General features: G+C 42.0%; 1 protein-coding gene across 1 annotated transcript; it reads left to right on the top strand.

The window, feature by feature from the left end:
• Window positions 1–4,442: 4,442 nt before the first annotated feature.
• Tagln3 (transgelin 3) lies at window positions 4,443–18,102 on the top strand. Its single transcript, XM_040270392.2, has 4 exons — window positions 4,443–4,860; window positions 6,020–6,194; window positions 16,111–16,213; window positions 17,621–18,102. The coding sequence occupies exons 1-4, from the start codon at window positions 4,681–4,683 to the stop codon at window positions 17,760–17,762; spliced, it is 600 nt and encodes a 199-aa protein (XP_040126326.1). The 5' UTR covers window positions 4,443–4,680; the 3' UTR covers window positions 17,763–18,102.
• The last annotated feature ends 4,265 nt before the right edge of the window (window positions 18,103–22,367 follow it).

Raw genomic sequence — 22,367 nt, 5'->3', positions numbered from 1 at the left:
AAATCTCCCTTCTCTGCAACAGGGATTGTGTCAATACCTTCTAAGGATATCAAAATCCAAGGATGCTCACATTCCTTATGTAAAATAATGCAACATCTGCATATACCTTATGCTATCCAGCATAAGTTATTTCTAGATTATTTCTAATACCTAGTATAATGTAAATGCTATATAAATAGCTGTTATTCTATATTTTTTAAGAAACAGTGACAAAGGTCTTCACATATTCAGTACTACATACATTTTTTTCAGCTAATTTTAAGTGTGCATTTGGTGGATCCTCAAATATGTGAACTGTGGCTGCAGAGGGCTGATGTACACCTTTGTTAAGATTAACTGTGCATCAAACTTTTTGGTTTGGAAGCAATCAAGCAGAATACATAACTTTGTTTATGAAAAAAATGTGATAGTATGTTTACAGAATATAAGTAGAATAAAATGCAGGCAGTTTTTTAAACCAAATATGTATTTGTCGGAAAATATCCTTTCTTGTTTTATCTTCCTTTTCTTGGTTGTTCAGGTTTCAACTGACAGCTTAACTTGCTTCTGCTAATAAAAGAAGCTGAAAAGAAAAAGCTTGGGCTGTGGATGTAGCTCAGAGCTCTTGACTAGTGTGTTGAGACCCTAGGTTCAATCCCCAGCAACGTCAACCCCCGTCTGTCTCCCCCCCAAAAAAGCAGCAGCTCAGTTTGGTCTTCATTCTTGACTGACTTGAACAACAGAGGATTAGATGCCAGTTAGTTTCTCTGTGAAGACCTTCCTGACTCATTCCCTTCTTCCTTTTTCCAGGGAGTTCAGTGCTTGGTCGTGTGTGTGTGTGTGTGTATGTGTGTATGTATTGAACCCACAGCTTTCTGTGGGCCAGGCAAGTGCTCTACTAGTGAGCCACACCCCAGCCCTTTTTAAATTTTATTTTGAGACACATGGTCATGTTGAGTTGCCTGGCCGATTTTTGATTCTCCTGTCTCAAGACTCCTAAGGGAGCTGAGATTACAAGTGTGTGCCACAACTCCTGGTTTGTCCATGCCTTTTTGATACAACTTACTGTTGTCAAAGGCTGGGGCTGTAGCTCAGTGGTAGAGTAAAATTCTCAGCCTATATGCCAGCTTTTTTCTCTCAAAGGACCTTTGAGTTGAGATTTGTTTGACATTGCTTATCCTCAGACATCTCCGACATTCCACATCAACTCCTTTGTGAACTTCTCTTTGTACAGCTTTTAATATTCTCTTGAGTTCTGGTCTTGCCAGTCTTCTCATGCTACTTACTCATCTTAAGCAATATCACCAATGTTTATGGTTTTAACTACTACCTACATGCAGATGATTCAAGTATATTCCTATAACCTACAGCTCTCTTGAGCTCCAGACTCATAAAACCAACTGTCTAATGAGCCTCTCAAATACAGTAAATCCCAACCTTATTATCTTTTCCCCTTTATGTATCATCCTACATATGAGTCCTTTTGCAATGATGACACCACTTTTGTTATACAAGTTAAACTGTGAGTCATTCTGTCTGTCTCCTTTTACCCAAATCATATCTCATGGTTTTCTTACCCGATGAAAAATCTCCAACTCCTTTGCATGATGCATAAGTCCATGCAAATCTGGTAAATGTTTAACAATTAGGTCTGGGGGAAAAAAAAAACAGAACCCAAATTTGTAGCATTTGCCAACACCCATGGCATAAATTGAGATTTTTGAAACTACTACCATGACATCTCTGAACACAAAACTGAGAAGAAATGCCTGCTAGCACACGGTTACATAGTATTTATACCATATAGAGACAATCAGCACAAATATTCTTAAGAACACAGGTAACAAGAAAGTATAGCAAAATAAATCAACAAGCAATTGGTCTTGAGTATTTAAACTTTGTAAAACAGCAAGAATAAGTATATAATTTACTTGCAAAACTACCGCTGAATTTAAAAATTGGTTCTCAAAATTCCTGAAAACTTTTTTTGTGTCACTTCCTTTTAATCTTCTACTTTATTGGTACTAGAACATTTTCTTCTTAATTAAGCTGCCTTTTTCCAGCTACCTTTCATAGCTCTTTTTCCTCACCCCATCTACCTGGCAATGCCTATTCCTCTTTCAATACTTAAAGTCATCTCATTTATAAACCCTAGTTCCCTGACCTCTTCCTCTAATAATTGTAACAACCTGAGTACCTGGCATTTACTCTTTACAAGTTTAACTTTGCAGCAAAAACAAGGTTTTATGTTTCATTCTTTTTTTTTTTTTGTATCTGATCCATATATGAGCTCTTGAAAATTTGTTGAGAAAAAAAAAACTATAATACTAGTAGGTATTCAGAAAATTTCCATTGTCACACCTCTGTCCCTGCAGGAGATCAAGCATTTCTCTCTTCCCTTCCTCCCTCCCTCTCTCCCTCTCTCTCCCTCTTTTTCCCTCTCCCTCTCCCTTTCTCTCCTCCCCTCTTCTTCTTTCTCCCCCCTCTCTCCCTCTCTCTCTTCTCTCTTGCTCTCTCCTTCCTCTAGATTTCTGCACATAATTTAACCTATGCCTTGATGTGGTCCCCCTCAGCCACTATATCCTCTCCAGAATCATAGGTTCAACATTCATTTAAAGCACCTCAGCTATTCTGTTATTGTAAGGAAACTTTGGATACAAAAGATGGAGTGGGGGGAGGCAATTGTGCATCTTTAGAATTGTATCCCTCTTTGTATATCAAACCAAGGTTTTCCTTAGAGCAATTCCAGCCATGGAGAAAGATATATGCTTTCTGTATGAGCCTCTGTCCCTGAGTCCCAGGTTGGTACTAACCTTATTGTTGCCACCCAAGATGCAAATAGTGATTTCTGTAATTCTGCTGATGAGCTCCCTTCTCTCAACTCTCTTCCTAAGTTTTGAATGTCTGGAATTCTTTAGAATTTTTTTCACTGAAATTCCATGCAACATCAAGGCCTGCATCAGTCAGCCCTTCCCTTATTTATTTCGAAACCTTCTCTTATCTATTTCTAAACCTCCTGAAGGCTACTGGTTCTTTCTCACACTCTTGTCTTTCCCAGAGTTTGTTCTTCTAGGTCTTCAAGTACTGACCACTAAGTCTTTTCTCAGGCACGCCACTCACATATCATCTAAGTAATTAAATTTTCTAGACCTCAGGCATCAGAAGATTTTTCTCAATACATATATTATTTGAAAAGTTAATTCCTGCATGGCTTCTGATCAATTTTCTACAAGGACAGTGATCACCGTCCCATTCATATACCAGAATTGCTGTTTCTAATGTGTTTTATTCAATTTATCAATCCTTTCTAGAACCAGAATTATGCTTTATTTTTTCCAGTCCAGTATTATGACAATTGAGCACTCAGTAAATATTTGTTCAATGAAGAAATGAACCAAAGAACAAATATTTGAGTGGTTTTTTTAATGGTTTTTTTTTTTTGTTTCGGTTTTGCATAAAAAGTACCCAGAGACTTACACAACCCCAGTGAGACTCAATCTATCCTCAAGCATCTTACACTCTAGGAGGACAAAATGCCAAGCCCCTTGACTGTTACAATAATTTCAGGCCAATTTAAACCAAATGATTTATCCTTAGGTCTGTTTGCTGATGCAAATATAATATTTTGTTACCACCAACAGTCTTCAGTTGTGCCTTTATGGTCCTTAATTGAAATAAACGGATGATGTTTCTACACTCTACCAAATTCTTTCATTCTTAAGAATGTATAGGACACGAATTTATAAAACTTGCTCTTAATATCTTTTATTCTAAAATAGCACTAAAAAGATAAAGCTCTTGAATGAAACTAGATGGAGGCACAAGAGTTCTCCACACCATGGAAGTTTCTGGATGAAGCTGGGCTGACAGTTGAAGAAATAAATGATTGCAGCTCTCAGTTTCTCTCATCCTGCCCTGCCACACAATTGTGGCAGGAAGAAAGAGGTTTGGCTATTCCTGCCAGATGGACAGTTAGCAAAAGGGACCCTCCTAGGGGCCCTTCTCCTCTCGTGCAGCTGTTTGCCGATCTAGCATACAATTGTTGTCTCCCGAGGGGGGGGGGGGATGGTGCATCCAAGAAAGGAGCTCCCAGCGGGAGGGAGTTTGGCTGGTTTGCCCGACCACACAGGAGAGGGTTGGCTTTTGGAGGGCTCTTAGCAACAGCCCTGATTTGACCCCCGTCAACCCCGAGAAAATCAAATCAGCGTGCCATTCTTCCAGGCGCGATGCAGCATCCGCAGCTGTAGGTCAAGGCAGCGTTCCTCTGGGCCTGTTAATTACCTGCTCTTGGCGCTCTCTCCATCGCTGCCTTTGCAAAGCGCTACCGAGAAGTGGAGGAAACGACCACTACCCCTCCCCCTCACTGCCTGGGGGTTCAGGCTCGATTGTGAGTCCCTGTACATACATCATCTCGTCTCCTTGAGAGGCGGGACTGGGGGGGGGGTTCCAGCCCCCCTGGACGGGCCGAGGTTTTATTTTAGAGTCACTGGAGCGTGGCTGCGCTTTCCTTTCCCGTTTGTAGGTGAAACCCCATTGGCTTCATTGGCTCCTTCATTTAAACCACGCCCGGCTTTCTGCCCGTTTCGCTGCTGCTGGGCCCCGGCCGCCCAGCCGCATCCCAGACCTGTTCGCAGGGAGCCCGGGCGCTGTTGCGGCTGCTATTGTGTGGATGCCGCGCGTGTCCTCTCTTCTCTTCCAGAGATGGCTAACAGGGGCCCCAGCTATGGCTTAAGCCGAGAGGTACAGGAGAAAATCGAGCAGAAGTACGACGCGGACCTGGAGAACAAGCTGGTGGACTGGATCATCCTGCAGTGCGCCGAGGACATAGAGCACCCGCCCCCCGGCAGGACCCATTTTCAGAAATGGTTAATGGACGGGACGGTAAGACTGGCAGCGATCTTGTTGCTGGGGTGGTGGGCAGGAAAACCCTTCCCAGGGCTCTTTCTTTCAATGCGAGGTCGCGGGAGGAGCTGCTGTTGCCAAGTCTTTCTCACGGGAAGGATGGGGATGCCTTTATTTCTTCTTCTGGGTTGGAAAATTCATGCTCCCTGCACAATTCCCTAGCTGGCTCCGAGGATTTCCCCATCTATCCAAGCTTCACAGCTTCCTTCTGAGTTGTCGGCAAATTTGAGGCCCTCGTGATTTTCCCATTGAGAATAGAGATAAATATTTCCTTGTGATCTCTGCAGCCTTCTTGGTGCATCAGTGCTTCTGGGCCATTCCTTCCCCCAGGGGAACCTGCTGGTTACACAGTAAAACAAAGGATGGGGATGGGGGTAGCCTCCTTCCCAACCTCTGGGAACCAGGCTCCCTGGAGGTGCTCAATGGCCATTTGTGGATGGATGGGTTCTCAGGACCCTGAAGGGAGTCCTTCTTTGATAATGCTGTCATGTGTGTTTTGGGGACTTGAGGACCACAGGCTCAACTGAATCAAACAAGTCCGTCTCTTCTTGCAAGCTGTGATTTACTGTTACATAACTGCTATTCCATGTATTCGTTGAGTAGCCCAGGACTTGGGTTATAGGTGTCTGGGTAAAGATATCACCCAGTGTTCAAGTTCAGTTCTTTTATACATCATTAACACACATGGGATGAGTTATTGAAAACTGATTCTGATCTGTTTTTGGTACATGGCAGATCAGAACCCACCCTTCCTCCCCCCAGAAACCATAAACTCATCTCTTCATTAAAAGTGTGGAATCATGTTCCTCATCACCTTGTGCCATTCCCTATTTGTAAATATTCTTTCCTTTGTCCTGAAAAGGGAACAAGGAGGAATAAGAAGGGAATAGGCTGCAGGGCTCCCTGTAGTGGGGTGCAGCCCTGGGAATAGGGCGATCTGAGTTTTGGGGGTGTAGTGTGGAAGCCTGACTGCAAAACCCTGAACCCATGCTTTCCTGGGGCCTGTGACTTGCTCTTACCAAACCTGGTGAGCTGTGCCTTGTGCTGTGCATATTGTGGGGGAGGGATTCACTTCTCATTTATGATATTGATTACAAAGGGAAACACTGATTCTGTGTCCCCACCCCACCCCCTTCAGGTCCTGTGCAAGCTGATAAACAGTTTATATCCACCAGGACAAGAGCCCATCCCTAAGATCTCAGAGTCAAAGATGGCTTTTAAGCAGATGGAGCAAATCTCCCAGTTCCTAAAAGCTGCGGAGATCTATGGCGTCAGGACCACTGACATTTTTCAGACGGTGGATCTATGGGAAGGTAAACAGCCCTTCAACCTCTGGGTCTGTTCTCCCCACCTCGCACCCCTCCCCTTTGCCCTATCTCTTTGTGAAAGCCACTCAGGATGTTCTTCCCTGTGCCTGTGGGTGTGTGGGGAGTGCTCTCAGCAGCCCTATTAGCCTCCCTCTTTGTGATGCTCTTTCAAAAGGGGTACTTTCCTCTAGGAATGCACACCCTGAGGACACTGGCAAAGGATCTCAGAGAACTAGTGCCGTAAACAGAATCCTCCGTAGAGAGGAAGCAAAAATGGTTACATGGATGCCTTTTATTCCTGTTGCCCTCCCATAGCAAATCATAGCTCCTGGAGGAGAAGGGAGGCAGGGGGCCAGTGTGCTTCTGACTCACCAGCAGCAAGGCTTACAGACAAAGCCATCTGGTGCAATGTTGTCATTCAACCCGAGAAATAAATAGCACTTGAATCTTTTAAACAATTATCTGGGAGCTTGGTGACTATACCTTTCACATAGGTGTTCTGCTGACAGGGAATGTGACATTTTTTTTTTTCTTTCACCTTTGTGAAGTGACCTGGTGAGGAAATCTTACAAAGGCATAAAAATCAAATTGCATTCTTAGACACATTTAGCATTCTACTTTTATTGGGGAAATGATGTGAATGGAGACACTATCAGGGCCTAGTGTCCCTTTAAAACCTGCGTGTCCATCCATGTAGCTGAATCCTTTCTCAACTGAGGACTGCCCGAGGCACTGAGAGATATGGACAGTGTAAGCAGGACTGCCAGATTGACTCTCACGTGTTCATTGTCACTAGTCATCTCTCACGTGCTCATTGTCACTAGCCATCATCATGGCCTGACCAATAGGATCCCCAGGCTAGTGACCCAAATGGCTTTACTGACAGTGAAAATGGATAATGTTCCTCTGATCCAAAAGGCAAGGCATTTTAAGGGGTATTCAGGGGGTGGTTGGAAGAGATTTCTAGCAGAGGAGCACTCTACCAAACAAGTTATAAACAGTTACCTCTGTAATCCTCAGTTACCTACTTAGGCCATTTCATGTTCCCTGACGGATAAGTAGTTAAAATCCTAAGATGCCAAGAGATTTACTTTGCTTTTTTACCATTAATTTAAAAACTCAGATACTCCAAAATTCAGGCCAGGTTACTGGACTTCATGGACAGTTGCCTCTAAATTCCTGTGTACCATGTTCCAGCCTTGGTGCCTGCTTTCTAGATCAAACCCATGATGAGTTTCCTGAGTTAATAAAGAGAGCTAAGGGTTATTGATGTTCTCCTGTACACTAGACTTTGGATAAGTGCTTTACTGAATAATGCCAATCACTTCTTCCAACAAAATTATAAGGTAAGTGTTTTTCATTTCCCCATTTCACAGGTGTTGAAGTATGCCCATGGTTATGTGTGTCTGTCCGAGAACTAGTAATTAGAAGAACTGGGACTCAAACCCAGGCCCTCTGATGCCAAAGAATAGGGCCTTAATTAGTCTGCCAAGACATTCTTTGGCCAGGAAGCCTAGTTTCCTTCTCGTACACCATGAAGATGCTGTTGAATCACAATAGTGACTAGCCACTGCTGCTGTTGATGATGATCATGACAATGACAACAATGAGGAGGATGAGTCAAAGCTGTGTGGGACTGAAGGGGGGAGTTAGTGTGGTTGGAAGGGACCCTGGTGAGGCCCCCTCCAAGTGCAGGAAGTATGTATGAGTAGTAAACTGAGAGGTCTGTAGAAGTCAGGGATCCCAAGGGGGCTTTCCTGTTTTTACATTACTAAGGAGGCTTTACTCCCCTTCCCCCTTTGCCTGAAGACCATGAAGGTGAGCTTTACACGGGGGAGGTATTCACCGCAAGAGGAATGGGGCATGAGGAGCAATGATCCCTAATGAACAGCCTGTTGGAGGTCTACACCACTTGCTCCAGCCCCCTGTGTCGGATCCTCCTTAAGGAACAGGAAGAGTAAGAGGTGTGACTGTGGTAGCCTGAGATAGGGCTGTGGACATTTGGCCCCAGGATAATTCTTCTAGAAAAAGAGAAAAAGAAACACTAAGGGTCCTATCACCAGCACAGAAGAAGGATCAGCTTTTAAAGGAAAGAAGGAAAGAGATTCATTCCAAGGGTGCTGTCACTGATGGTAGTTAGAAGAACTCTATGTAGATTCTCCAGAAGGTTGGGGAGAGTTGAGAGTGTAGACAACAGGGAGGTAGATGCTTAGGAGTTTCTTAATGACGCCAGAGGCCTCTGTGGGGGTCAGAGGTTCAGGGAGATAGGTTATGATTTGGACAGCACTCTTGATATTTCCCAGGACCTCTGTTTGAAGCTCTGGCCAGAGCTGGTTACTGTATATTTGATCACAGGTGGAAAAGCTGGTTTCTTTGAACAGAGAAGCAGGGAGAATGGGGAATCATGGATCTAGCAAGCAAGGCCAGAGTTCTTGCTCAAGAGCTGGATGCTACTCACGAGTTTTGCGATGACTAAGCTGAAATCAAAGGGCTGTTGCAGAACAGTGTTGGCATGTTTTTGTGTGTCTGCATTCACGTGAAGGTATACAAGTTGTATACACAGCTATTGGACTAGCTGTTTTGTTCAGTCCCACACTCAACTTACAATTCTACCCTCTGATGGAGGTTTTAATTCCATCCTCACATGTCAGTTTACTGTTCCCAATTTCCTGCGCCATGGCTGTGGTAGCCATGGCATGGTGGTTATGGCTGCTACGGCCCCAGCCCTCTTTTCCTGGGCATTTCTCTTCCTCCTCTGCAGGCATTTTATACTCAACTGCTCTCAATCCCCCCATTTTCCTGGCTTGACCTTTTCTTCCTATGCAAAGATCTGCTTGCCCAGAGATGCCTGGTGACTTTCCAGGCTGCCTCTCTTGCAAACCAGTAAAACTGCAGAAGTCCAATATTGCCAAATGCTTTCTTGTTTAGACTTCAATTATTTATAGAAGCAGGGGCCCCAGATACATCTATCATCCTTAAGCCCTTTTGAGGTGAAATATTTGGAATTGACTTGGGAACAATCAGAATACAAGATTCTTCCAAAAAGAACCCAAGGCTCTCTGGTCCAGGAAAATACCTGATCACAGGAGCATTGTAGACTAAAGCTACTAAAGTCCCCTCTAAAAGAAGCTGGGATGACCAGCTCCTTCTGGTGATAGAGAAGAAGGGAGGACAGTTTTGAAGAATGGAAGGAGGCTGGGGGTGTTTTTCCTCTAGGATTAAAGAAGGTAAGTATCCTGGCAGATTATTTTCCAATTTGCTGTGGATGCTGGGTGAGATAGGGTGGAGTCAGCTGAGCTGTCTATGACAAAGAGGAGAGTGTGCTGTAGAACATCTTTTCTGAGAACAGAAAAGAGAGAGGAGAAAAAGAGGAGCAAGAAAGGAAGGAGTGTGTGTGTGTGTGTGTGTGTGTGTGTGTGTGTTTGCATGTGTGTGTGTGTGTATGTGTGTTAGAGAACACATGAGAGTGAGTGTGCTAATACAGGATCTGATTAGAAAGACTGCAGTTAAAGCTTACCTTGGAAGGTAGAAGAGAGTACAGACCCCCGAGTCAGAAATTAGACTTCCTGGTTCAAATCTGTGCCTCACAGCTTTTTAATTAACCTCTATGCCTCAATTTTCTCAAGTGTAAAATGGGGCTAATAGAACCTACTTCTCAGGGTTGATATGGAGAATAAATGAGGGATACATTAGAAATGCTTAGAATATTGTCTGGAAAAAGTAGAGTGTATGGAGTGTTGGCAGCATAGAATTATTCATGTCATTGTCCTGTCCTTTCTTAGACTAATAGCAAGTAAGAGATGAAGGAATGAAGCTGGAAAGGCACTCTTCTTACACTCAATTAATGGCCACACACAGGAGCTGATAGGGTGGCCTGTTTGACCTTTGCCCTCTCTCCCATCTGCGGATCCTTCATAGGTCACCCTCCAAACAGGAAGGTGCACGCTCCACAAGTCATTTGATTGACTTGTCTCTCAGAGGTCATTGCTTTTTTGGTATCTTTCCCCGGGTCTTGGAGCTTGGCCAATTTCAGACCCAGCAATGGAACAGCATGCATTTGGGAGTAAGAAGGGATAGAAACCCTTCTTCAGCTGAATACCAGCAGCATGATCTTGTTGAGGTTGCTTGGCCTCTGCTCTCTTCTGTGTAAACAAGTCTAGTGTCTCCCACGTAGATTTATTATAAGGATCAAGTGTAAAAAGCTTAGCACTGTGCCTGGCTCCTAGACACCTAATAAACATTGGCTTCTCTTCCCCTACCATTAGCCCATCAGTAACTGACCTTTCTTGTTTATTTGTATTACCACTTGGCAGGGGTTAAACATAAGGAATTCTAGAATGTCAGAGCAGGCAAGGCTTAAAGATCAACCAATCCAATTATTCTTCTCAGTGAACTCACTGATGAGGACCCTGGCTTACGTGGTTTTGTCTTTCCTGCTCCCTTCTGTTGATGACTCAGAGTTGAGGGTTGTGGTTTACATTGGAAGTGGAGAGCCTGGAAGGTTCAAATATATTCTTCGGCGAGGTGTCACTATATGTGCCATTCCTCAACAGCAAGAGCAGAAGAGACATTCCACCCAGTGTGAGATATTTTGGGATGCTGCGAGGTACTTGAGGCATCACAAATGCCTGCTACTTGACGCTTCCTTTTCTATCAGCATAGCTTTCATTGCTTTTGTTCTAAGTGGCTGCTGACAATCGTATTTGATTTTTCTCAACCTCTGGCCTGCATCAGAATCACTTGGTAATCTTGGGAAAATACAGATTGGTAGGTCACAATTCCAGTTTCTGAGGTATTGACTGTGGGGTGAGGTCCAAGAACTTGCATTTCTTACCAATTTGCAGGTGATGCACCTTCTGCTGGCCTGGGAACCCCACTTTGAGAACCACTATCCTTCCCTATTTCACCATCCTGGGGAGGAAAGCAACAGAAATTTATAAAACCTACAGAACAAATCCAACCTACCCTTTGGCATTTTTCCTTTGACAACAGCAGTATTTTCTCTACCTTGAGTGTAAAACCGAGAGCTATGCCTAAGTTTTATTATTATTATTATTCAGGGAAATAAGAAATGATTTTTATTCCACTTATTGCTTTCTCTGTAAGTGCAAGAAATATTATTTTAGGAATCCAGTTTCCAAGAGGCAAAAGGCTGGGTTGAGACTGATATAAAATAGAAGTAACTCTGAAAAATACAAATTTGACTTAAGACTCGTTTTCAGTGTTAAAAGTAGAAATAGAAAGTAGAGCATGGCCCACCCAACTTTCCTACCCAAGTGATTTCTCTATTGCCTTTTTTCTCTCTTAATCCTTCTCATTTTTTCTTTCCAAAGATATGCATAAGATACCTTAGAAGTAAAAAAAATTCAGAGTACAAAATTCTTGTTAAACTATCTGTGTGGTAATGTCTCTCAAACTTTACCAGCATTAAGAATCCTTGGGTTGGATCATTATGATGCAGAACCTCTGGCCCCACTCCCCAGAGATTATAATTTAATAGTCTGGGGTACATGACTGTATTTGGAGTAACATTACTTTGTGATAAAATGTGAAGTGAGGAATTCTCCATTGTCAAATAAGTGTCCATTGCTACCTGACACTCTATTTTAGATTTTCCAGGTGAGAGAGAGAGCTACTATCCATCCTACCAACCTTTTTAAGTTTTTTAAAGGTTATTTCTTTCATTAAGGTTTAAGTTCATAACAAAATTAAGAGATACATATTTCCCATATGCCCACTGCCCGTCAAATGCCTAGCCTCCCATTATCAGTGTTCTCTACCAGAGTGGTAATTAATTGATAAACCTATATTGACACTACATTATCACACAAAGCCCACAGTTTACACTAGGGTTCACCCTTGCTGTTGTACATTCTGTGGGTTTGGATAAATGTATAATGATGTGTATTCACCGCTGTAGATTTATAAAGCATATTTTCACTGTTTTAAAAATCCTTTGTGGTACATTTTTTATCCATCCCCAACCCCAACCCTGGCAATCACTGATCTTTTTATATTCTCCCTAGTTTTGCCTTGTCCGGAGTGTCATGTAGTTGGAATGATACATTGCATAGCCCTTTCCAATTCTCCCAGCATTTTAAAAAAATTTCAAGTCTAATGTTAACTTCCTCCTATGACAGAGGTCTGGAAAAAAACACAGAGACTGATCAAAATCCCAAGATGTTAGTGTGAATATGGCCTCTCCTCTTCCCTGTGTCACTTTTCTTCTTATGGTTAGTGGTCTATTCTTAGATCACCATCAAGACTCAATCTCATTTCTGCTGCATCTAGAAAATCCTCAACCTCTGGTTTGTCCTTTTTTAGACTATTTTTCTCCTTTATTTTCTTGGAAGAATGGCCTCCTCAAGCTGACTTGAGGAGCCACAAGCATCCAGCAAAACATCCAGGAACAATCTCAGGGAGCAACATGATACTAAGTCGCCAGAGCTCTGGATGGCTCCCAACTTGGGTCAAAGCCCTTCTGATGATAGGTTTTGCTTTTCGACTTTGTGTGCTTAACAAATATTATTTAGTATTTATGACATGCCGGACATTATGATATTTAAAGAAATTGGAAACTAGAGTATTAGAGCAATGCTTGCCTGTCCATTTGGCTGTCTCAGAATCATCTCAAAAGATTGCCCCAGAACCTGAATATTTAAGATGCTTAGGTAATTCTGATGCTTTGTTAAGTCATCAGGTTAAAAAAAAAAGATAAAGAAAGAACAGATTATTTTTCCAGCTTGCCTGATGATTTAAATTACCTGAGGAGTTTATTAAAAATGTAGACTCCCACTACTGGCCAAATTAGTCTCTCAAGAGAATAACCTCAAAATTCATATTTTTAAAAAGATGACCCCCACCCATATCCCAAGAAGCCAAGAAGCTTGGGAATCTACTCTGAATCAACTGTGTATGGCCATTTTTTATACTTGCGTGGTTTTGAAGGCTTCACAACAAGGCAGGTGTTATACTTTGATACAAGCAGTTTAGCTTTTGTTGTTTTATTCCCAGCACTGTTCACAGGTCTTCTTAAACGTCATTGATTCTTCATACATTTCAGTTTTTGTTACCTGGTTACAGAAATCAGCCTCCACAAGTGGCCCCAACTCCTTCTTCATGCCCCTCTCATCTAACAGTAGATACTTGACAGGGCTTCTGAACTGGCAAGAGAGGTCAGGCTGCAAAAAGGCCCTCTTACTGTCTCATCAGCCCAGGAGTGGTGAAAGTCTCCACCAGGAGCCTCTAGTAGAAAGTATGCTAGTCCTGACGAGACAGTGAGCTAGACATGAACTGGTCACAGATGGCAGATTTCTAGTCATAATATTAGTTAAAATCTTGACAATAATTCACTTGGTCAGCACACTGATTCCAACAGCTTTTCTTTGCTTTAATGTTATTTGGGTAAAGATACCAAAAAAAAAAAAAAGTTATTCCAGATGAAAGCATTCCAAAACTTATGGCTATTGGGGGTTGATGCATTTGATCCTGTGAAGCCCAAAACCGGTGTCCTGGTTTTATCTCCCTTGCATTCCCTGTGGCCTGGCATTAAAGCAGACACTGTGACCCCTCCCATCATCCCTGATCACTGGCTCCTGCTAAGGAACATGCTTCCCCATCTAGCCTGCAAGGGGGCCCTTCAAGAGAGGGCATGTGGTCAAGAGAACTTTGCATTCAGGATGATCCAAGCTACAGCTTGGCTCCAATTGACCTGTCAGGTGACTCTGGGCATACTAATTAACCTCTCTGAATCAGTTTTCCCATCTGTAGATGGAGAGAAATAATCCCAACTCCATGGGGTTAATTATGATCAGAATAAAGCATCTACCCTATAACTGGTATTAAATCTCCTGCCTTGGGACCTTTCTTAAGGGCATATCTTTCTGATTTGTTCTTGTGTAATAATGTTTCCCCCTCCTGGTTTCAGAAACCTGTACATTACAGCCTCCATCAGGTAATCACTTCCTTTTTAACTCTACTCGAATGAGGGTGGGGGTGGTATAATTCTAGGTTCTTGGTCATCTCTCCTTAGTCTGGAACAGCTTTTCCTGTCCCTTCTGGGTTCATGTTTTGCATACATTAATTAGCTCGCCCCTGGTGAAGGAGACTCCTGTGGCTGAAGGAAGCTTGCATTTCCCTCATTGCTGCAGGGTGGCAGCTAAGGCTGAGTTGCTCAGGCTTCACATTTCCCCAGATCTGGACATTTCAGGACAGGTCTTTCCAACTATCAGAAACAGACTTCTTGTGTGCCCTTTGAACAGAGTGGAGAAGATTGGTCTAACCTAACCTGAGCCTTCCTATGCTCTGTCATTCTCTTTTAGAATGCTGTGCTTAAGACCAAACCTACTCCCTATCTTTTCCCAGAATGATTCTTTAAAACGTCATTACTACAGTTCTATTAAAGAAAAAAAAAAAAAAAGCATTCTGTCATACAGTGACAATTACAGAAATGCTTTTCATCTGTGGAAGAAAATGAACAACCATCTCTGCATTTCCTCTCTCTTAATTCCTTGTATTCTTTCTGCCCTTCCCCTTCCATCTGCCGCCCAGATACTCCATTCACCACCCCAGCTGTTCCTTGAATCTGGGGATTCTCCACTGACAGCATTTCATCCTGTATCCATCAGCCAGTCCCACAGGCCTCCCCAGGATCCAGACAATCACCCTGTGGTTAATGCGGGAGGTGGGGGTGGAGGAAGAGAGGCCAGGGAAGGAGAATTTGCTCTCTCTTTGTGTAAATGCACATCCTGGACTGAACTTCCGGTGAGAGCCTTAATTGTTTATTTTATTACAGTTCATACTCCATTCTCATTTTCCATCTGCCTTTCCCCTGTAATTCTGTATTCCCCAGTGACTGAGCTGCAGCAGCCGGGCCAGAGACCACAGATGGCTCACTCTGTCCAAAGAAGGACTTTTCATATTTGCCCTTAACTTTCCCAGCTCCCTGCCAGGCTGAAAGCTCCTTTCCTTTTTAACCAAGTGCCTTTCAAGCTCTTGTATTCCACACTGGTGTCTTGCACAGACCTTTGATCTGCTTTCTAAATAGCAGGTGACCTGCACAGCAGCATCTCTCTCAGCCTAGGGCATGTCACCTGGAAAGGAGGAAAGGAAAAAGGATGGGAGGAGCAGATGACTTGCAGGGCCCAGCTGCCTCCTCCACAGGCTCCTCTGGTGGCCGCGCTGTCCTTCCCATGCAGGCCACACCTCATGTGTCTCTTTGCTCTCCTCTCTCACACAAGTGAGTGATTTATTGTCTCCATTTTCTTCTTTCACCCATCACAAAATAGAGGGCCTTTCACTTGTGTCACATGGAGTGCTTTCTGTGTGGATTTGCTGTTCTCCATTTGCCAGACCTCCGGCCCACTGAGCCAAGTGAATGCTCAATTTGATGAACATGGATGCTTTTAGATGCTTTTAACCCAGATAAAGCACAAGAGAGGAGCCCACTTGGTGCCTGGTGCAGAATCATTCCATCCAATCCCTTGCTCTGTGGTTTTCTTTTCTCTTTCTAACCTGAGGAAAGAGCTCTTCTGCAGACCAAGTTGACAGCCCCTCCAGAGGACTTTCCTTCCCTCGGCTTGTAGAGCCCACCAAGGCAAGGTCCTCTGCTTAGGACAGGGACCTTTCTAGATCTGAGCTGCAGGTGTTCAGACTGTTTATTCCTATAGCCAGTACGAGTGGATTGGAAAGGTAACTGATATGAGTGGAGAATAATTAATCAGGCTTGTTTGTGTTCCTTTCTGAGTAATTTGGGACTGGTCACCTTAGGATCACTTTGGTAAGAGTTTGATAGTACTTCCCCCTTGAATGTGGTCATCCACAGCCCCCTATCAGAATTTCTATCCTGGGTGTGCAGCTACATCCTTCCAGAATTCCTTGGCCCTGACACACACTTGGCTTTAATCTCTTCATTGGCTTCCAGGGAAGGACATGGCAGCTGTGCAGAGGACCCTGATGGCTCTAGGCAGTGTTGCAGTCACCAAGGATGATGGCTGCTACCGGGGAGAGCCATCCTGGTTCCACAGGTAAAAGTTCCTTCTCTGCCTCCTGCAGCAGACAGTTAAAGAGAGGATCAGAAGCCTAGGAGCTCCCCAGGGCCATTTGTATGCAGAGCCCCCAGGAGCAAGCACTCCTGGCCCACAACTGAGTCCCCCAGCATTCTACCCAGGGCAGAGAGAGTAGGGCCTTTCTTATTAGATATCTGGATCCTCCTGCTCGGCCAGGTGCCTCTCCTGAGGATCAGTGGGAATGGATGGTCGTTTTTAGAAGCAGTTTGATGTCTGTACTTGGTTTATTAAGACCTGAGCAGCCCTGAGTATTCCACCCCCGACTCACTCACTCACCTACTTCCTCCCTCCCTTCCTTCTTTCCTCCCTCTTTTTAGTTTTCTCTGTGTACTTAATGAAGGTTAAATATATCCTGTTTGCCAAACACTGTCCTGGTTAATATCTGTTGTTCCAATTCATTAATAATAACACCCTCTTCCCCAAATTTTCCCAGTCTGGATGATAAATCATATGGACATCTCAGGTTACTAAAAAGATTTTGGGGGGATTTTTCCTTTGGAGGTAGGGTAAGGACAGGGAAGGTGGGAAGTTAAATTGCATAGCTTTATTCGTAGAAAAAAAATGGTAAATAATTTCCCTGAAGCCCTTTTCTTGTCATTGAGAGTTATAAAAATGTACCAGCTTATGTCACATTTTTTAGTGTATTTTTTAAAGATGAATTGAATGTTTGTTTAATTTTTTGGTGGTGCTGGGGATTGAACCAAGGGCCTTAGTGCATGGGAAGCAAGCGCTCTACTGACTGAGCTATATCCCTAGCCCCTAGCTTGTGTCATTTTAAATGACCTTGGTTTGAAAAATCTCCTCAATATTGATCCATTGAATATTGATCCAGCATTATTAGTATGTGGCTGCAAATCCAAAACTATTTACTACCTGGCTCTTTAGCAAAGTCTTCAGACCTCTGACCTAGAGTAAGACATTTGCCCTTGTTAACTCCTAGGTCCCTCAGCTTTAAAAGGGAACATGAATCCTTGGTCTGTGCAGGAAGGGTGGAAGGGGGTTAATGGCATGGTTTGTAAGAAGCATTGACTTTGTTTCAGAAGATGCAGAATGAGATGGCTGAAAATGGTGGAGAAGAAACGAGAGTGGGGAGAGGGGAAAAAAGAAGGAAAGATGAAAGTCAGTTCCCCAGGGAGGCAGCCACAGATTCTTCTTTTATCTTTGCTGGAAATTCTGAAAAACATCTGGGCTTCTAAGGATAGGGGCCCAAGCCTCAGGGAAGGGCAAGAATTGGGGTAGGTCCTGGCTCAGGGTGGGCCTGCTGGTCTATTGGATGATCTCAGATAGAGCCCGTCTAACTGTACATCTTGACAAGGCTTTGAAATCTGTCACATGACATTATTCCATCTCACTCTCCCCATCCAGGAAAGCTCAGCAGAATCGAAGAGGATTTTCAGAGGAGCAGCTTCGCCAGGGGCAGAACGTAATTGGCCTGCAGATGGGTAGCAACAAGGGAGCCTCCCAGGCAGGCATGACTGGGTATGGGATGCCCAGGCAGATCATGTAAGGTGCCGCATCCTGCCCCCCGTAGAGAGGACCAATGTTCCACCCCACAGTCTCTATGAAAAAGAAATAGGTAGTCAGTCACCTTCTGACCTTCTCCTCTTTCTCAAAGCCTCCTCTCCCTGGTTTCTGCAAGTGCTGCATTTCTGCCAAGAATCCACGTTGCCTACTGCTGCCACCTTCTGTTCTTATTAGAACTATGCAAGGACTTCGCTTCCTTCCTCCTACTGAGCTCTTTCTGTGCCCTGAAGTCCCTATTTGATTATTTATTTATTTATTTGCCAAAAATCTCCCTGGTCAACTTATAGAACACACCTAATAAACAAATTAGTCTTGTGTCTTAACGTGTTCAGTTCACTCTGTGTCTTTGGGACTTTGCAGACTGGGTTGATTTCTCTTAAATTCAAGAGACCCATAGGATGGAATTAAGCTTTAGCTGTAGAAATATGGTTAGCTATGAGGAAGCTCTCCAGTATACTGTTTATATTGGCAATTGCAGCAGAAAATTTAGAAATAGTTTTGCCCACCACAGAGCTTAAAGCTGTGAGTTCAAGAACATATTTAAACTCACATATTTTTTGAGTACCTACTTCATGCTTATTATGCTAGACCTTGTAGAGGATGCAGGAATGAACATGGCAAAGCCCCAGTTCTTAAGGAACTCTTATACAGGTGCCCAGGAAACACCTGCTGGGTGGCTGATGGACAGATGGATGGATGATTTTTATTGAATGATGAGTGGATAAATAGTGAATTGGATGAGCAGTTTTCACTTCATTAATATTCCTGCTACAGGTAATATCTTGGGTCTGAGCTGACATTTATAGTTTTTTCGTCATCTAAGAGTTATGGGCTATGTAGTTTGCTCTCCTAAAGTCATCTATAGGGCCTAAACCCCTAACACCCTTGAATATTGCCTAATATTGAGATCTGCTTATTATGGGAAAGTTTTCAAGGTTTTTTTTGTTGTTGTTCATGAATAGGAAAATTAAGAGGGCAAATAAGCTGGAGACTTTTGATTTATATTATCCTTTCCTACAAAATAAACTTATTAGAAACTAATGCAATAATTTATAATTTTATTCATATAATGAGTCATGAGTTAGCATATAAATAAGACTAGAGACATTGTTACTCTTTAAATGTTTGGGCAGTAGTTTTTCAGACTGTTCTTCACAGTCCTAAGTTTCCTTAGGCTTCCATGAGATGCCTCTCAATGTACCCTCGAGGAGTCCCTGAGACACTTTGATAGCTACTGGTGAATGGTCCAACACATCACCCCAACATGGTGGCCAAATTCTTTCCTCAAACCTTACCTTGGTGTTGCCAAAAGGTAAGAAAATGAGGTTGATGGATACCAAAATGAAATAACACTGGGAGGACATTCCTAGAGAGAGAGAAGGTGCTAAGGTTTGGGATGAGGGTAGGAGGTCTGTGGGAGCCACCATCAAGGAGGAGACAGGTTTAGGGGAACATTCCCGCTATCCTTTGTCCTGTCTTCCACACTGCCCTGGCTCCCCCATTGGTATACCAGAGACTGAGAGTCAGGAAAACAGCCAAAACAGTTCAGACCCAGTAGGAAGCAGCCTGCCAAATCCAGGGCAGAGCTGGAGCCCAGCTGGAGTGAGGAGCAGGTAATAGAACATTGGTAGACTTGCCAGCACTTGGACACTTTCTCCTCCCAACATGATCCCACCTGCCACTCCAGTTCCCACCCCTTCATTCCTATTTGAAAACTGCATCCTAGAGATGGGCTTTGGACAAATTTGAAGCCCCAGGGCAAAGGCTTACTGTGAGTGGTGGACAGGCGATAAACAGAGAATAAAGAGCCCAGTTTGTAATTTCAAAGAATCCCTGCCTCAATATTTTTTCAGCTCTCCCAGATCACCATAATTGATCCGAACTTGGGCCTGAGATTCTTCTCCTTTCTCTTCACTTTGCGCTTGCAGATGACCTCAGGGAAATACGAGTTCACAGGTAGCAACTGAAGACCCTTGAAGAGTGAAAGCACTGTCATGATCAGATGAAAGAATCACTTAGAGTCAACCTAATAAACCTAATAACATTCAAATAATGAGAAGGGAAAATATTAGAAACATGAAACAATCCATTACAAAGAAAAAGTCAACCAGAGATGAGGAACTTCAACAAAAATAAAACGAATAGTTAGGATTGGTAGCAGAAAGATGCAAAGAATAAGTTAGTAAGTTGAAGCACCCAAACAAAGCATGTTACAAAAGATAATAGGCACAGGGATGGGGGCCTGTAGCCAAGTGATACAGTGTTTGCCTATCATGCATGAAGTTGGGTTTGATCCCCAGCAGCCAAAAATATTAATAATGATAATAACAGGCACAAAGAGTAAACAAAAAGAAATATTAGAAATAGGAGTTAATAATCATATAATTGGGATCTAGGAAGAGAGGAAAAATCAATTAGGGTAGGAAAAATTTAAAGAAATAATTTTGAGACTTTCCTAGAATAAAAAGAGAGAGGCAAGAACAGTTTTTAAAAACTATATATAGATATGATTTTTATCTTTATTATACACACACACACACACACACACACACACACACAAATGGACTATATTACTCAGCCATAAAAGAGAATGACTTTTGCCGGCAAATGGATGGAACTGGAGACTCTCATGCTGAGTCAAATAGCCAATCCCAAAATACCAAAGTTTGAATTCTTTTTGATATGCGGATGCTAACACACAACAAGGTGGGGAGAAGGGAAGAATAGAAGTTCAGCGGATTAGACAAAGGGGAATGAAGGGAAAGGAGGGAGGGTGGGAATAGAAAAGACAGTGGAATGAATCTGATATTACTTTCCTGTGCTCATATATGAGTACACTACCAATGAAACTCCGCATCATGTACAACCACAATAGGATCCTAATTAGAATAGGTTATATGCCATGTAAATATAGTATCTCAAAATATACCCTACTGCCATGTATATCAAAAAGAACAAATATTTAAAAAAAAAAGTGAATAGAAAACTCCCAAAGCTTTTAAAGAGTAAAGGCTACCACATATAAGAAAAAAGAATCAGATTGACTTTGGAATTCTCAACAGTAACCCTGGGCTTGTGGAGTAATATTTTCAAGGCGTTAAAGGTGAAAAAAAAAATAAAACACAGGATTTTCTGTTTAATTAATTCTTTAAACTCAAAAACGAAGCAGAAATATTAACAATGATCTTCTTTAAAACACACTTAGATTAAGTATTCCTATAAGAAAACTTATGATCAGGAAGATGTTATTTGATGTAGGAAGTGAGGGTAAGAAAATGAGTCAAAAATTTCACTCTTATTTAAATACATAAGGACTAAAAAAATAAAGATAAAAATCATATCTGTAGGAACACAAAACTAAAATTCTAGAAAATAACAATATGATATATGTGTCACATGTGAAATAATCTAAAGAAAGAGTATGTTAAGCAAATTATAGTATTTGGAAGAAGAGATACTGTAAGTTCAAGTAACTGTTTAGAAAATAAAGGTTGTATTAAATACATCTTACTTTATGGGGATAATTTGGCATTGATTAGAAAACCCAAAAAGGACAAGAAAAGTATAGATCTATTTCATTTGGGACCATAGATGGAAAAAATCTAAATAAAATAGCAGCTAACCAACTCCACTGATATATTTTGAAAATCAGTTCAAATGAAGAATTTTTCTCTTATTTTGCTTCTTTGAACTGAATGAGCTCTTTGGGAACTCATTTTTTTTTTTTTTTTTTTACGAAGTAAGCCCTTATTAAAACTGAAAACTGTGTCCCATTTATCTTTTCCTCTTTTATTTTATTATTTATTATTATTGTTATTGGTGCATTATAATTATACACAATAATATTATGCCATATCTGTATGTGCATTTAACATAATTTGACAAAATCTACCAAATTATCCTATGTCCATGTATGAATATACATTGACTCCCACTTATACACATACACACACACACACACACACACACACACATAATTATAATGCACAAACTAAAATAGTAATAGTAATAACAGAAGGAAGATCAGTATAGAGTAGAGCAAGTATATTGGGAGAGAAAAGTGGGAGGGAGAGGGAAGTTGCTGGGGAATGAGAATGATCTTTCCTATTTTAAAGACATGGAGAGACTGCCAATTCCAAGTCCTGAGCTTTATTTATAATATGCTAGTGACCAGAAGTAAAATGACATACCCAACAATATTTAGCTAATTAATTTTTGGAACAGGATTTAAATTCAATTGGTTTCAGACTTGCGGAATGGTGCTTATTTCTTTTTATGTGTGTGGCCTTTCTGCAAATCCTCGCATTAATTCTTCCTAAGGCATTATTAGTTATTTAGTTATTTAAAAACTCTTTTGGTATCAGCAAAAACCATCTATAAGTTAAAGATATGAAACTGACTATAAAATCATCCCTGTCAATCAATCAGTAAGAATTTATTGAGTTCCTACTATGTTTAGGGAATTATATGATAAACTGGGAGACACAAAAAATACCTGACATGGTTCTTCATTGAATGAATGTATAGTCGAGTTGAATAGAAAGAATATCCTTGATGGTTTCTTGTATCATTAATTGCTTCTTTAAGT

Source organism: Ictidomys tridecemlineatus, chromosome 3 (assembly GCF_052094955.1).
Source record: "Ictidomys tridecemlineatus isolate mIctTri1 chromosome 3, mIctTri1.hap1, whole genome shotgun sequence".
NCBI lineage: Eukaryota > Metazoa > Chordata > Mammalia > Rodentia > Sciuridae > Ictidomys > Ictidomys tridecemlineatus.
The sequence above is the reverse complement of the archived record's forward strand: the minus strand, read 5'-3'. Positions and strand labels throughout refer to the sequence as shown.